General features: G+C 47.2%; 1 protein-coding gene across 5 annotated transcripts in view; it reads right to left on the reverse strand.

Annotated features, from left to right (window-relative positions):
* Positions 1-1,791: 1,791 nt before the first annotated feature.
* ARHGAP23 (Rho GTPase activating protein 23) overlaps positions 1,792-16,357 on the reverse strand; it is a 172,554-nt gene continuing 157,988 nt past the window's right edge. For all 5 annotated transcript variants that reach the window (XM_081837570.1, XM_081837568.1, XM_081837569.1 and 2 more), the window contains 3 exons: positions 16,036-16,129; positions 9,018-9,049; positions 1,792-8,059 (listed from right to left, as the gene is read on the reverse strand). In XM_081837570.1, the coding sequence (XP_081693696.1) occupies positions 6,869-8,059; positions 9,018-9,049; positions 16,036-16,129 (1,317 nt within the window). In that variant the 3' untranslated portion in view covers positions 1,792-6,868. The remainder of the gene's footprint in view (positions 8,060-9,017; positions 9,050-16,035; positions 16,130-16,357) is intronic.

Below are 16,357 nucleotides of genomic sequence, written 5' to 3' on the forward strand. Positions count from 1 at the left end.
AAATTATAAAGCACCAAACTATGCATGTATTATTGAGTGAGTGAGTGAGTGAGTGTGTCTCTGTGTGTGTGTGTTGGGGGGAAAGCAATCACCACTGCATGCCACGAGCCTCGCTTTACTTGTCTGGTTGTTGTTTTCAGATTTTTTTTTTTAAAGAAAAAAATAATAAGAAAGGGTTTTTTAATATATATATATATATATATATATATATATATATATATAATAATAATAATAAAAAAATAAAAAAGAGAGCGAAACCTTTAGGCACTGTGTAGGGAGGACTGATGATGATGTTGTGTGTCTCTTCGCATGGATTTTATTGTGAACTGATTTTTTTAAAGAAAACAAAAACCAACGCTATAAATGACACCACACCAAAACTGGTTATAAAAGAAAGCAACAGTTCTAAAAAAAAATCTGTAACTTTTGTAAATCTTTTTGCTGCTATCTGTAGGTAGAGTTCTATGTATAAATTCTATGGATGCCATGTTTTCTTCTGTGAACAATGTGATCATTGTTAGTCAAAAATTCCAAATGAAGGAAGGTTGCTTTTTTTAATTTTCCCCTTTTTTGTTTTGTTTCCTATCAGAGTGTCTGACTTTAATAAAATACTCTCCCCCCCCTTCCCGTGACACTTCTTTTCTTAAAGCTTTGTTCAAAACCATTCTTTAAAAAGCAGATATTCCGTTGTGCTGTTTGGTATTTGTGGGGCAATGTGTGTACTCAAGGGTGGTCTGGGATCACCAACATGGCGCCTGTTGGCACAATGACTCCCTTGAGATGTTCTCCTGGTGCGCTCAAAGCCTCTGAGCCCCCCCCCATCCCCCTCTGTCATGAGGTTTGTTACCCCTTTCTCCCTTGAAAAGAGCATAAAGCTGATGGAGGATATTGGAAAAATGCTCTTTCCGTTCTATGTACTTTTCAAGTCTCGGGTCAATTCTGCTGGATACGATTCTTTTTTACAAAAATATTCAAAAAAGCAGTGTTTGTGGGTGGGTGGCATATGCCCTCTCTATCTCTGGGTTGAACTGCTGAAGGAAGGAGTGATGTGACCAGAGAGAGTGGCACATAAATTTATCCAGAACAAGCTGCAGTGAAATTAACAGACTGTGAGAAAGAGCTCTTCTCCCCATTCCCCATGCAGTCTCTGTGTACTTATGTAGCAGGCCAAGTGAAGTATACGGTGTATTCTAGAGCAGGGGTGGACAAAATCAGGCCCTGGAGGTGAGAGCCAGTGTGGTGTAGTGGTTAAGAGCAGTGGACTTGTAATCTGGGGAACCGGGTTCGCTTCCCCACTCCTCCACATGCAGCTGCTGGGTGACCTTGGGCTAGTCACACTTCACTGAAGTCTCTCAGCCCCACACACCTCACAGAGTGTTTGTTGTTAGGGAAGAGAAAGGAGAATGTTAGCCGCTTTGAGACTCCTTCGGGTAGTGATAAAGCGGGATATCAAATCCAAACTCCTCTTCTTCTTCTGGTGGGTTAAATGCAGCCCCACAGGCTTTTCTCAGCAGCCTTCCTAGAGTGTTTTTGCTGGTATATCTTGCATACCTAGATGATGATGGCGTGTTTGTGTAGATACACATGCATCTTGTTCTTTGGACGGCTGGAATGCAGCCTAGTGTCCAAAGGAAAGTCACATCTGCTTCTTCATCTGCTTTCTGTCTCTAGCCCCACCTACTGGGGACATGTGGCCCTCATAAGGTTGCTTATGAATGAATGTGGCTCTCAGGCCAAAAAAGGCCTTCAGGTTATGGTTCTTTGTTTTGAAAAAAAGAAAGTGAGCAAACATTCTCTGAATAAGCCAGTTTATTTCCAATATGTATATCACTGTAATTCTGAGGAGATCCTCAAAGCAGAGTTTGGGTTTCTTCAGTTGTTTCGTTTGACCATATATATATGTCTGACATTGTACAACACAGTGAAGGTGGGAAGAGGGACAAACCATGCAGGCAGGCAGGTGCTTAAAAAAAAAAATCAACACTGTCAATATAACTGGGTTTTTAAAAGGAGCAAAACAAAACAGTCTTCATTAAAAAAAAATCCTTATAAACTCTTTTATCATATGTTACACATTTAAAGGTTATTTACAAAATAAAGTGAAAAATAAAACTTTACAGCAAATATTTGCATAAAAGAACAATGCATAACAGTGTAGCAAATAGTTTAGCTTTGCTAAGTTTTAAATTCCACATCTCCACACACCCCTTTTCAAGGCCTCAATGGAATGGCTGTAAGATGTGCATTAGAAAATGCGGAGTGTGGAGCACACAGCACATTTGTGGCTAATTCAATTGTATCACAAATTATAGGCATTTCCATTTTTTGGTGTTTTGTGTTACAGTTGTTTTATGTCCCTATCAGCATGAACAACATTTCTGTCCTTTTAAGTCTTTTTTGGAATTTGTCTTATGAAAAATCCCCCTTTGTTGAAACCCCGCAGAATCTATTAGCATGTCAGTGTGCTGGAGGGTACGGGTGCTAATAATCGCCACTCGCTTCCAATTGCAGAAACCAATCCGCAATTTGACAGAGCTTGAGCCTATATAAACCTTCACATTTCAAGCAAAAGTGGTCATCAATGTGCCTGATGAGTTTCTGACGTTCTAAAACTCCTATAGACATTTTAAAGCAGTCAGGTATATAATTTACCAGACACTTGAGTCCAACACTGCAACCACTGCCAGACCAAAAGGACACTACGACACGTGGATAAAATCTCCATTTGTGACAGTCTCTCTGCTCTAGTACAGAGAATTCTATGGTTTTCAAAACAAGAGTCCATTCCCAATGAGAGGGAAACTACAAATGTAAGAAATCCAGCAGGGTTCCATTTCCAGATTCAAGCCTACCACTCTCAGCATGCCACATCTCATTTAGGATTACAGCCAGGGTTGCAGCCTAATTCTACCCAAAATGGAACCAGGGGAGAAAGTTTGGTATGCGATTTTGGTGGAATCAATTTGCTAAAATTGAGCAGAAAGCATATAGGAATCTGCATGGCTTCTGCTAGTCCCCTCTATACTCTGGTGCACATTTTTAACATTAGCTAGCCCCCAGATGCCCTTGTAAACTCTGAGTTGTGCTGCATCATGGACTATGTAGTACATGCAGCTGCTGTATACATGGCATGGGAATTGAATAATGCGGAGGACAGCAGGCCTGGAAGCACAAGGATGGTGAACTGGGATCCTACAGGCCAGATATTTTGAGTCCTGGTGTCAAGGTAAACAGCACAATTCATGGTGGAATTCCACCAGGTTTTGCCTGTGCTTCTCTACAATCACTACATTCTCAGAAATAATTATAAGGGTGGTTATGAAGGTACATAACATAAAGCACTTTGGACACTAAAAAACTAGATTTTTAAATAATCATTATTGGTGATTACCAAGCCATCTGTGCCTTGAACCTCTCACCAAAGTATCTGCAACTATGACACACAGAGAATTTGCACACTGCTAGCCCTTACAGGTCAGATTCCTCTCACACATGCATAGCCAGCACTTAATTTCTGATCCAAACACTGGATAACTCAAAAGCTGCAGCTGTGAATCGGCTCCACGCAAACACCCTAGCCTTGGATTGATGCCTGGCAACTTGTTCCACAATGGCTCATTGGTACACACATCACTACCTTAATGTTGCACTCATTAAAACATGAATATGCATGAACTAGCCTACACTTGAGAGCTAAAGTAAAGACTTGGGAGAGCAGGGTTGAAATCCCCACTCAGCCAAAACAGCTTGCTGAGTAAACTTGGGCCAGTTACTGGCCTGGTTCAGACAAGCTGCCTCCCCTCCCCTCTGCATAGGCTTCCGTTTCTCATCATGATTTGTTAACTGATGAGCAGCACCAGTCCCTGGCTCTGGTGTTAACAATGAACCTTGGCTCAATGCAAGTCAGGAATGAAGCGCTAAAGCCAGTGTGAAAGAGGAGGAAGAGCTGGTCAAGGGAGGAGTGCTTAGTCCATGGTTTATGAAGCCTGGCAAGATCATATGAAGCAGGCTAACCTACCTCACAAGGCTGCTGTGTGAATAAGCGGGGATAGGAATGACACACTCCGCCCTGAGTTCATCACAGGCAGGGCAAGATAAAGCTCTCATAACAAACTTCAAGGTCACTTTGCCTGCAGAAATATACAAGCAGCAAGAAGTTGCTATGGAGACTAGAAACATCTTCAGTGATAGCAATGTTTGCCTTTCGTCCTGCGGAGATGAGGATGGCTTTCTAAATGCCACCTTCAAATGATGAAATCCAGCGTTTGCCACTTTCCAACACATTTGAATGCTGCCTTGCCCACTAAAGGAGCTCAAAATCGCAGTTAAGCCTGCTAACACCACTGGCAAGTAGGTTAGGCTGGCATGCAGAAATTTGATCACTGAATTTCATGGGCGCTGGAAATGGTGCTTCCAGGAAAACTGCTGAAACAAAAGCACTTTGCTCGAATGTGGTCAACTACTGATATGACCAGATACTTTTGCTATAGCTTTGGTGCAACAGGGGAAAGCCACTATCTCAGTGAGGCTATTTTCTGACTGTGCAGCATTTTTCTGCAGAGGCAGCTCCTACACTTCACCATAGAGCATTCACATATTAAAATAGCACCTTGCCTATTTATTTGCTAAAAGAGCCGCTCCGGTTTCTCTCACATGCCATATGGACAAATGAGATTCTACAAAGATCAGGGACTAGAAGGAACATTTTACACCACAAGGTGAAAGCAAATCTGTAAGAGGCCTCTCATCTTGAAGGAAATGCAAAATAATAATAATAAAAAAAATGGGCAGGAAGGATGAGTATCTGCCCTAATCTGCAACACAGAAATGAGTGGCACCCTTGGTTCACTTCTGTCCCAACATACTGAGAAAACTAAGGAGGGGAAGACATTGCTAAGAAGAAATGTAGCACCAGCAAGAATCAAAGTTTGTGTAGATTTTGGAGGGCAACTGCATAGCACAAGATGGTAGGATTATGGCATTTCAGCTGTTGCTGGAACAAAGGCTGGAATGGAATCCCAACATATGTTATCATGGGAAACTGTAACAGCAAAGTTAAGGAATCTCTCAGACTCTCTTACTGGCATACCTGCACAGGGCATTGGAGGGAGGGAACCAGCTGTGCTTGTCCTCCGTACCTAATGTCCATCCTTCTCACCCACAATACAACTCACACAAGGCCCACACTCAGCCTATCACTTGCCACTCTGCACTGCAGATTTGGGGGGGGGGGGCTGTCACGGTAGATTTGAGTGTGAGCACAACAATCTACATAGAAAGGATTTATGTTAGAAATCCCCCACATAGGCAGCAAGTGGGTGCTCCACCATCCTCTGTAGCACCAAGAGTTACTGGGAAATGTTACAAGGGCATAAAAGCAGCCAGGCAACTTCCCATTTGCACTAACAGTCTTTACTCTCCAAACAACTGCATCCCTGAACTGTACCCAACACAGGTAGGACTTGGCTGATCCAGAAGCCACTGTCTTTTTCCTCGTGGTTTGTACAAACTGTCACAAGAGCGGCAAGGAGTCGGGCAGAGACACAGGTAGGTCCTCAGGACTTTCCCCCCACCCAAGTTCTCAGTGGCCGAGGGAGAGCTAAGTTGTATAAAGGTTCACAAACGCCGACAGCACAAGGCAGCATTCTCTAAGGCTTCAGGCAGCATGAACCCGTAGGTAGGAAGGGCAAAGGACAGGTCTAATCCCAAAGGTGTTCCACAGGTTCCTTCTGATTCTTACTTTTTTGCCAAGAGGGGTCGCCATGGGAGCCTGTTGCGGTAAAAAAACCCCCAAAAGACCATTAATTTTCTGGCACCTTGAAGACTAGCAGTGAATTGGTTGGCCTTTCAAGAGACCACAGGACTCCTTGTGGCTTTTGTGGTATGGGGGGAAACGGGATGGTGCCACTTAAAGCAGGAGGAGAGCAGTGTGGAAAATGCCCCTAGAAAGGGCGTTTCTGGCTCTGTCGTTTTTGGTTTCTCCACGGGCAACTTCCAAGTACAGGGCCATGTCCACTCCATGCCCACAGGGCACAAGTGCTGCAACTGAAGGGGGTCCAGCCAAATCTGCAGGCGTGTTGCAAAGGCCAAGCCAAGGGAGGTGGGAAACTGGGGAGCTGGTTGCCCACCTGCTCATCTTGGGAGAAGGCACAGAGGGAGCAGTGGGGTGGCTTGCTTTCTTTCTTTTAAAGGGACCTATTCAGAGCCCCCGCAAGATTGAGACATTCTTGTGCCCTGGGAAGGAGGACTCGGAGGCAGAATGGCATTGGAGCAGGGGCTTGATCAGCGGCAGAACTTTGGCAGTGGTCAAGGGGAAGAATGAGCTGGTCTCCATGAGCATTTCTGATCTGACTTCCCAAGAGCTTCCTCAGAAAAGAGGCAAAATGTGGGGCAGCCAACAAGGCAGAGATGGGCAGGGAGAGGCTCCTGCTCAACAACCCTCCGCCTGCCTTCTCCTTCACACACATGCCCTGAAAGCAACCTGCAGACCAGCCCCCTGGAGCCAGAGAAGCTTTTCCAAGCAGGAATGGGGGCTGGCCACCCCCCACCCCCCGTTGCCCCAGGTAGCCTCCCAGCAGCAAAACCAAGGCAAGAGCTTCCTATGGGCTGGCCAAAGAGCCCCTTCCCTTGTTTCACCCGCCTCTGCTTCCTTTTCTCCAACTGCCGCCCTGGCGAGGGGAGGGGAATAAATAAATTCACAAGTCACGAAACAGGAGAGTCATTAAATTAAGACCAGGGGGAAGGGGGTCAGAAAGCGAGGCTGGGGCAGGGAAGAGACTCTTGCTCCACTGAAGTTTGAGGCTGCTGGCGTGGCCAAGCCAGGGTTCCTCCCCTGCCGCTCCAACCAGGGGCTTCCCCCGCCTGTCCCCTAGAGGCACTGGTGGAAGCGCAAGGAAGCTGTGCGCCGGGGAGCCGAGCGCCCTTCAGAGCCGGCCTTGTGGTGCTGCTGCTCGCCACCGGGAGCAACCGCACTCCCCAGCGCAGACGAGGAAGGCCGAGCTTTCGTCGACTCCAGGCTGGAGAGCCCTGAGTCTTTGTTGTCCCGGAGGGGAGCTCTGCTGGTGGCGTCCAGCGGACGGGCCTCGGGGGCCCCCAAGACATGCTGATCCTCCCACTCGTTGTAGTTGAGGTCCTTGAGGCCGCCGGGCACCACCACCGTGTGGCGCCGCCAGCTGTTCCTCTTGCGCCGAGTCTCAGGCGAGTGTGGCTTACGCAGCCGCACCGCCAGCATGTCGTCCGACGAGCCGCGGAAGCGCAGGCGCAGCTGCTCCGTGAGGGAAGGCCGGCTGTGGGCCTCGGCGGCCCCCGTGGGCTGCAGCGACTCCTGACTCCCCGGCGAGCTGGAGCTGGGGCCTTCTGTGCTGCCTTTGGAGGAGGCCTCGCTGCTGTAGCGGGGTCGCGAGAGCTTGCGCCGCGCCAGGGTGTCGCACTGCATGAGGCGGTGGGAGCTGAAGGAGGCTCGGCTATGGAACGCTTTGTCGGCTGCGGCAGCTCCACCTTCTGCCGCCGCCTCCAGCCCGGCTCCTTTCGGGACCATCCCGGCCTGCCCCGGCACAAAACCATTCTCGGTGTCCGTTTCCACGTGGCTAAACTCGCTCCGTTCATCGTCTGCCTCCTCCCCACGGCTCTCTGCTACGGACTGCACCTCGGAGCACAGGCTGCGGTCGATGGTGGACAGGGTGGAGTAACCCGACACGATGGAACGGGCATCGTGGGCCGGTTCTGGGCTGCCCCGAGGCGCCGTCGTCTTCCTTTCTTCCAACTCTACTTCGAGCTTCACAGAGCCCTCTGGGCCACTCTGCCCACCGGGCTCTGGACCTCTGCTGCCGCTGCTGCTCCCAAGCCCCTCTGCTTCTCTGGTTTCCTCCTCTGCCCCCACCTCCTCCTCGTCTCTCTTGGCGGCTGGTTTGGCGGCCGACTCATGCTCAGAGTCGTCATCTGTGCTGCTCCCGAAACGCTTGGCCTCTCTCCGCTTCTTCCTCTTGCGGTTGACAGCTGAGATGAAGGAGATGGCAAGCATCTCCTTGTGATAGTGCTCCTTCCGGGAGCCCCACGAAGCCTGCAGCAAGGGCAAAAGGGGTGGGGAGGGAGGGAGGGAGAGAGTTATGCCTGGGGAAAGCTGTCCAAAGCAGAGACAAGATAGAAATGTTCAGGTTTTGTGGTCCCCAAACTCCACCCCACCCCCCATCACTTGAAATTTGCTGGTGGTCTTGGCAGACCACTTAATGATTTTTTTGCCTTTGGTAGCAATTGCCATGTTCCGTGCCTGATGCTATATTATTTCTAATTCTATTTGCATTTCTTCTTTTACTTCTTACATTGTATGTTATTGTGTTCCAATTTGCGTTGCACAGAAATCAAACTGTAATACGATGAAAGAAACAAAAGGGAGAAAAATGTAAGTAAATTAAAAAAACCCAATAGAAATATTTAATGGGGACGTGCCATGGACCACTTGGATGAAGACCACGGGCCCTCAGAGCACAGTTAGGGAACCCCTGGGTTACAAGACTGGTCAACCCTGGGATAATAACCCCTTGATTCACTGATCTGCTTACATGCCCTAACAGAGAGCATCATATTAAGTATCATTAATGCAGATTCACAATTCTCACAAGTGCTTTTACATTTGCCCTGGCAGAAGTATAAAACAGGAAAGTCAGATATCACTGGGAGATGCTACCTGGGTGAGTCACACAACCTATGGGCCAAGAAATGCATGACCTTACCTGTAGATGTGCCCTTGTGTGTATGGTTCTCCCCCCACCTTAAAACTAGTCGAGCGGGGGACCAGATCAGTCACGGGGTGGGGGTAGGGGCTTTTGCCTCCAGATCAGGCCTCCCAAAAATGCAACTTGTATGGCATTGCAAAAAAGGAGGGGGGTCCTGTTGAAAAGAATGGAACCCTTTCCCCCCCAGTGCAAATTGCGAGTGCAGGGACCCCTTAAGAGGAGCTGAACCATCTTTTCCCGCCTCTCTTCCCCAACGGGCAGGTATGACACAGAAAGGAGCCTTACCTTTGATTTAGCTGAGCCACTGTTGGTCGAATCTGTTAACAAACGAAGAGGAAAGAGAGAGAGGAGAGGATCAGTAAGACACGGGACAGTGTTGGGAAAGTGGGTGGGTCGTGAGGCTGCCAAGGGGAACACTTGTCCCCATGGCTTCCCTGCAGCAAAGGTATGTCATGCTCCCGAGTCAGCACATTAGAGCTAAACCGAAAGGTGCACCCCATAAAAAAGAAGGGGTGACTCAGCAGATGTTTCTTCTGTTCTGACTATGGAAGTCTAAAGGCTTCTCTCTCTCTGGACAGTGTAAAAAACAATGCAAAGCAACAAGAGGTGCTATTTTGGCATCCAGGACTGACTTTGCTCACCTTCCCCTAAAGTCTGGATAGTGAGTTCAGCTAATGGCCAGCTATGAAGCCCTCCAAATGGAAACCTAATAAGCCTTTTTTATTTTCTTCATCTTCCTGACAACATGGGAAGAAGCTTCTGCTGGCAGAGCTGGGGGCCTCCGTATTTTGCAGTGAATGTATTCATTAGCTCAGCCGCTTCTGAAACTTCACAGAGCTGCACTTCCCCTTCCTTTGTCTGCTACTGGCTCTTTAAGACACACACTTCAGTCAGGGACTCCTGAATCTCACTCTTCCCTTCAGCAATCTCATTAGGATCACAGCCTGTACTTTGGTGGGTCGGAGCATTGGCTGTTAATGGCCCAATCACCAATGAGACATGACAAGATTGTTTGCGCCCCCTGGTGGTGTCCTGTGGAAGGACACTCCAAATATGAAAATCAAATTAAAAGATTAGGTACTCCAAATTCAGGGGCTCTTCCGATAGACAACTAACTAAGGCAAACCCTTTTCCTAATATCACATCACTTCTTGCCAGAGGAAATTGTCTTAAAGTGAGGGACTCTATGCAAATTTATTTATCCTAGCACATCTCTGAGCAAAACACCAATAATATTTTGGGCCCTTACTAAAAAGTAAGCCAAGATTGAAGAAGGTTTGGGAGCAGGGGGCTCCCTCTTGTTAAATAATAGTCCAGAGAAGGGAAGTTGACCCTGGGTGTTTACAAACATGCCACCTTGGACCACAAGCCACCATTTCATTTTGTCTCATGTTTACTTAAGGAAAATAAAATTGAATGAACTGGTGGCAAAATAAAAGGGGTGGGGAGGGGAGGAAGTCAAGAACAAAGAACAGATCGGGCACCCCAGAACACGCAGAGTATCCTGAATGAATGAATGGGGGCTTTGTAAGGGTGGGGACCACAATCAGGCACATTTGTTCAAGTGATGGTGACAAGGCTGTCAGGAAGGTTAGTGGAGCAAAGTCAGTGGAATTAGTGAAGTAGAAAGGCAGACTGAGCACGGAGCAGTTAGGGGGAAGGCAGTGGAACATCTGATCAACACCTGACTTGTCGCCACACACAGCTGCCTGCCTCCTGCTCTATGGGCCCACTAACAACATGGCAGGAAGGCACAGCGTCCTAACATCCAATGCATTTGCACATACATGCGCAGTTAGTCCCAGAAGGGAAAGCACCACAAGTTCCACCCAGGGGAGCAAGACTGAAGCCAGATTCATAAGGCATGTGACCCATCAAAAGCAAAAATGAGCTCATCGGTCAGGTATATGGAGTCTGCCACAGGCCTGCCTGGGACTATAAAAAGAGGTGGTCAAGGAGGCCACAATATATGACTGGGGGCTGGATTTGGCCTCGTGGATCATAAGGGGTTTATCAGGAGCTCAGTGTTAACAGGATTAGGGACAGGGCTGGTCTCCCATCTCCTTGAGCAGCGATTCTGAAACAGGATCTTGTTTCCCACTCATGGTCAGCAATGTGAGGATGGGTTCTGAAAGCACAACAGGATGCAATGGCAAAAGAAAGAAAAGGAAATGCTCAAGTCGTTCCCAAAGAAAAATTGCGATGGGTGCCGAATTCTCCTGTTCTTTTTCGACCCTCATGAGGATGCGGAAGAGCAGTGGCATCTTGACTGCTATGCATGTGGCAAACATGGCAGAGTTTGGAATGCTTCAAAATGCTTCCCCTGCCCCTTCGTACTGAATGTACAGTACAGGTGCACTGGAGTGCAGAAGGAACTGGTGTTTTTAACCAGAAGCTGCTCAAGCAGCAACGCTGAAATGAAACAGCGGCCCACAAACAACCAATGAAGGAGATTAGTGCCCAGCAGTACAATGAAGGCTGTGTTCACACTGTACATTTAAAGCGCATTTTAAATGGCCCTGTAGTTTTCCCCTTACAGAGTTACAATTCCCCACAAGCCTTAAAAAACTACAGTGCCCAGAATTCTTTTGAAGGAACAGGTGTGCTGCTACTGCATAGAGTGTATACAACCAAAGTTTTAAGAGTCAGTGCTTTGGGAAGAGTCAGTCCTTTGTCCTGGAGGGGATCTGCCTTTGCTGAAAGTGGGGCTCATACCTTACACCCCACACCGCTGAAGGCGAGCCATGAATAGAGGGTGGTGGTGTCGAGTTTCACAACCAGCCAAAAAGATAAAAGATTTGCTCTTCTGTCTCAGTTCAGCCATTGCCACGTTCGGAGAGCCACACCTAAAAGAATGGCTGGCAGATGTTGCCCAGATGTTTAAGGGGTACTTAAAGCAAAGTAGTGGCAATGCAGCCCCTCCCCAAAGTTTAACAAAATTAAAAGCCAGGCCAGGCAGATCCAGCAAAGAGGAAGCAGGGGGCAGAGGTGGGTGCTGGCAAACCCCATGGGGCAAGAACACAGGCAGGAACAGTGGCTAGAAAACCACAGAAAATTCATAGGGGCACAGTACCAGCCAAGCCGTTTGCGCAATAGCTCCCCCACCTCCACACAGTCACACACAAAATCCGCCACAGCAACGTCAGCGGCAATGAAACCAACAGACAATATAATGGATGGTCACAATGGCCCACTCTTGACAACCAAGGCCTCCTCCCCACCCACAACATTGAATTAGTGGCTGGCAATAACGAGAGTGAGGAAAGGCAGGAAAGTCGCTCTGAGTCTAAAGTCCTTGAAAGAGCAAAACCTCTGAAGGTGCGGAAGGAAACATTTCTGGTCTCTAGGCTGTGGCATCCACGTTTTAAGGACAGACACCTTTTGCTTCCCCATGGAAAAACTGAATACAAAACAGGCAGAGCAATTATTTTCAGGGATCCAATATTAGTTGGTGCAAACATATATGCAGGCATTCAAATCACACAGAACTCTTCATCAGGCAGAGAAAAAAGACAACTTAAATCTTGGGATTTAGACTGTTTGCATGAGCAAGTTTTGTTCCTATTGTATTATTTTAGACTTGTCTATACTGAGTTGTTATCTTTTGTTCTAGTAAGCTGTATATAAATGCGAACTAAATAAAACAAAATAAAGTTACATATTACTGGAGCTGTTAAAGATAAAAATTAACTACTTTTCCATTCTGTCGGGGGGGGGGGATGTTCTGCACTCGCTTAGAAAGCTACTGATTTGTTTTGTTTTAAACTATTTTCACAACTGATTTTACATTGATTCCCCCTCCCCTAATGCTTGGCTTTAAGAAGCAAATCACAGGCCCATGAAGTGGACCTCATTTTTCACTCCCAACTTTTTAACAGTAAGGAGCTCGACCTCCGGTGTCGTGTCTCATCATAGTACACGCCAATGTTGTAGCTCGTCAATAAGGAACTAGAACCACTTTCCTGTTTTCCTCAACCTCTCGCAATTACCCAATGGAATTAGTGCATGTACACCAGAGCACAACCACACCGTACCAGCTCTAGAGCTCCGGCAGTTCCGCTGGAGTACAGAAGAGGAGGAAGAGGGAGGAGATGGAGAGAAAGAGAGAGAGAGAAGGAACAGAGAAAGACAGCAAAAAAGGTTAAGGAAGTTTGTAAACAGTAGAAAGAGAGAAAAACAAACAAAACAAAACCCCCACTTAAACAATACCTCCCATCAATATTAGCAACTCCAGCTGGAGCGCAAGAGCCATTCCCCTCCAGTGCCAAAAATATGGTTTCTCTTCTGCCAACATAAAAGGCTCTGTTTGCCACTGGCCAAGGGGTGGGGTAGGTGACAATGGCTATGCATGCCTTTTTTTCTAACGACTGTGCTACCAGTTTTACCTTATGCAATCAGCTGATGTGGACATGGTGCCAGTGGCAGGGTGTCCAACCACATGCCCCTTCAACCTCTATTCCACCTGGCTTATCAAATCTAGCAGAGGGGGACTGGCTGGCTGGGTCCAGAGCGTGTTCAATGCTTCACTGCATGTGAGGGTGGCCCCTGCTGCACTGAAAAGAGGCAGCAGTCTGACGGCTCCTAAAGAAACTGGCTCTGGACCTGTTGGATTGGAACAGCTATCGGCCAGCTGCCAATACCCTCTTTGGGGGGGAAGGTGGTAGAGAGTGTCATGGTGGCATTATTGGGAGGACACCAATTCTTTAGATCCCTTCCTATCTGGGTTCAGGCCTGGCTTCAGAACTGAGATGGCCTTGGTCACCCTTTTCAGAGGGGCAATTATGACCTTGTGCCTGCTTCTTAATCTTTCTTTGGCATTTGAGGCCATTGGCCACAGCATCCTCCTGGACCGGATCGGGGAAATGTGAATTGGTGGCACTGTATTACAATGGTTCCAATCAGGGCAGCCTAGAGAGCAGCGTTGGAAGATTGCCTTTGGCCCCCTGGTGGCTACACTATGGGGTGCAACAAGGGATTCTCCTCTCTAGTGCAATTTAATATCTACATGAAGCCATTGGGAGCAGTCATTCGGCGTTTCTGGGCCAGGTGCCATCAGTATGCTGGAGACACTCAGCTCTATTTCTCCATGACATCTGAATGGGGAGAGGCTGCACAGTCCCTGGGCCACTGCTGGGATGCAGCGGTGAAATGGATGAGGAAAAACAAGCTGAGCTTGAATCCCAGCAAGACGCAGGGACTGTAGATGAGTCGCTCCCACATTGGGGAAATTGGTCACCTGACTAGCCTGGGATGGGGCTGCACTCCCTGTGAAGGAGCAGGTTGGCAGTTTGAGGGTGCTTCTGGATCCAGATCTGCCTCAATGGCTACAAGTGGCATTTACCAACTGCGGCTGGTTCGACTGCTACGGCCATTCGTGGACCAGGAAAGCCTTGTCATAGTAGTTTGTGCATTGGTTATTTCAAGATGGGATTATGGTAATGCAGGCAATGGTGTGTGTGTGTGTGTGTTTTAATTACATTTTCTGTTCTACAATTTAAAATACTCATTTAACATCCTTAAGATATCAGTGGTTTCCATTCTTCCCTTTCCATGGTTCATTTTACATATCATAAATCCCTGCATATTTTACAAAAACTATACAATTCAGTATTCCATTATTGCTTCCATCAAAACTTTTTACACTGTTATCTTAATGCTGCCAGCATTTTCAGCTGTAAACAATTATTTCCTATATATATATTCAATAAACGTTTTCCAGTCTTCTTTAAACTTATGTTCTTCTTGTTATTTTATTCTATATGTTAAGTCTGTGAGTTGTGCATATTCTGTCAACAAGTTGCCATTCTTCTTTAGCTGGGACCTCGCTCGTTTTCCATTTTGGGGCTAGCAATGCAAGGAATGTTGGGCTTCCCTTGCGCTCGATTCAGAAGCTGCAGTTAAGTGCAGAATGGTACAGCGCAGTGGCCGACAGGAGTGAGGCCTTGTCAGCATATAACACATGTGATCAGAGATCTGCACAAGTTGCTGATTTTCTATTGGGCCAAGTTCAAGGCATCACTGTTATCATATAAAGCCCGTAACAATTTGGGTCCAGTTTACCTACAAGATCACCTTACCCAACACGTGCCCACTCAACCGCTTTGATAGGTAGAACTGGCACTAACTACTGCAGGTGCCAATTAATATCTGTTCCACATTTGTAAGAATGTGATCAATTAGGATGGCAGCACCTGCACTTTGCGACTCCCTGCCTACTGAGATCAACCAAGCGCCTGTCATTGTACTCTTTTAGGTGTCTGCTAAAACATTCTTGGGACGCGGGTGGCACTGTGGGTTAAACCACAGAGTCTAGGACTTGCCGATCGGAAGGTTGGTGGTTTGAATCCCCGCGACAGGGTGAGCTCCCGTTGCTTGGTCCCTGCTCCTGCCAACCTAGCAGTTTGAAAGCACATCAAAGTGCAAGTAGATAAATAGGTACTGCTCCGGCAGGAAGGTAAATGGCATTCCGTGCGCTGCTCTGGTTCTCCAGAAGCGGCTTAGTCATGCTGGCCACATGACCCGGAAGCTGTACGCCGGCTCCCTCGGCCAATAAAGTGAGATGAGCGCCGCAACACCAGAGTCATCTGTGACTGGACCTAATGGCCAGGGGTCCCTTTACCTTTACCTTTTTAGACAAGCCTACCCAGATGCTTAGAAAGTTGAGGAAATTTTAATCTCCTTTGGCATTTTAACTTTGGTATGTTTTAAAATAGGGTTGTAGATTTTTCTTAGTTTTATTGTTTCATCTCTTTTTAAACTGTTTGGAAGCTTCTTCCAATCAAGCGGTGCATTATATTTTATGAAATTGCGAGAAAGTGGGGCAGGGAGAAAGAGATGCACATTGTTGCTAACAGTGCAGCCTCAAAGGGAAGGAGCTAATCCCAGTAGCTTTTGCCCAAATACAGACTTCTCTGCTATCAGAGAATTGCCCAAACGCAAATGTTTTTCAGAAGCAGGCAGATGGCTTTGGCAAGGGATGTTGAGCATCGTGCACTCGAGGGATGGGGTTAGATGGACAGGTCAACAACAAGGAGCTAAAGACAATTTACAGGCCTATGGGAAAGCTAAGAGAAATGAGATCTGGGCTTATGTATGAAACGTGTAATGTGAAAGGGAAGTTAGTGTGAAAGGCAAGTGGACTAACTTTTTTTTTTTTTTTTTTTTTTTTTTTTTTTGCTTGTTGCGCTTAAATACTGGAACTAACGGGAATAACGTTTACAGAGAGGCAACACTGCAAAACACCAGTCAGAACTTTGCACTGTGGGAATTCCACAGCCATTGGAATGAAGCAATGTCCACTCACCTGAAGCGTCCCCCGGTGCTGCTGTCCTCCCAATGTTGGGCAGAAGGTACTCAATATTCGGCACTGATTGGGCCTCCTGCTCATCTACAGGGGTCTGCAAAATGGATGCATTTGTGGTTAGGAGGGAAAGATTCAAGCCGTCTGCTAGATGTACAGTGTTCTATGGATTTCTCTTTCTCCTCGGCCAACTCTCTTATTGGTGTGTTTGGCTGCACTGTGGAGGTCTCAGTATTTCAGTATAGGAAAACTGGGAGCTCTCCAGTCATCTATCTTCCTTCCTATACCTGGCGGCGGGGGGGAAATGGGGAGAAGGGAAGGGAAG

This window comes from Podarcis erhardii (genome assembly GCF_964252035.2).
Source record: "Podarcis erhardii genome assembly, chromosome: 13".
Taxonomy (NCBI): domain Eukaryota; kingdom Metazoa; phylum Chordata; class Lepidosauria; order Squamata; family Lacertidae; genus Podarcis; species Podarcis erhardii.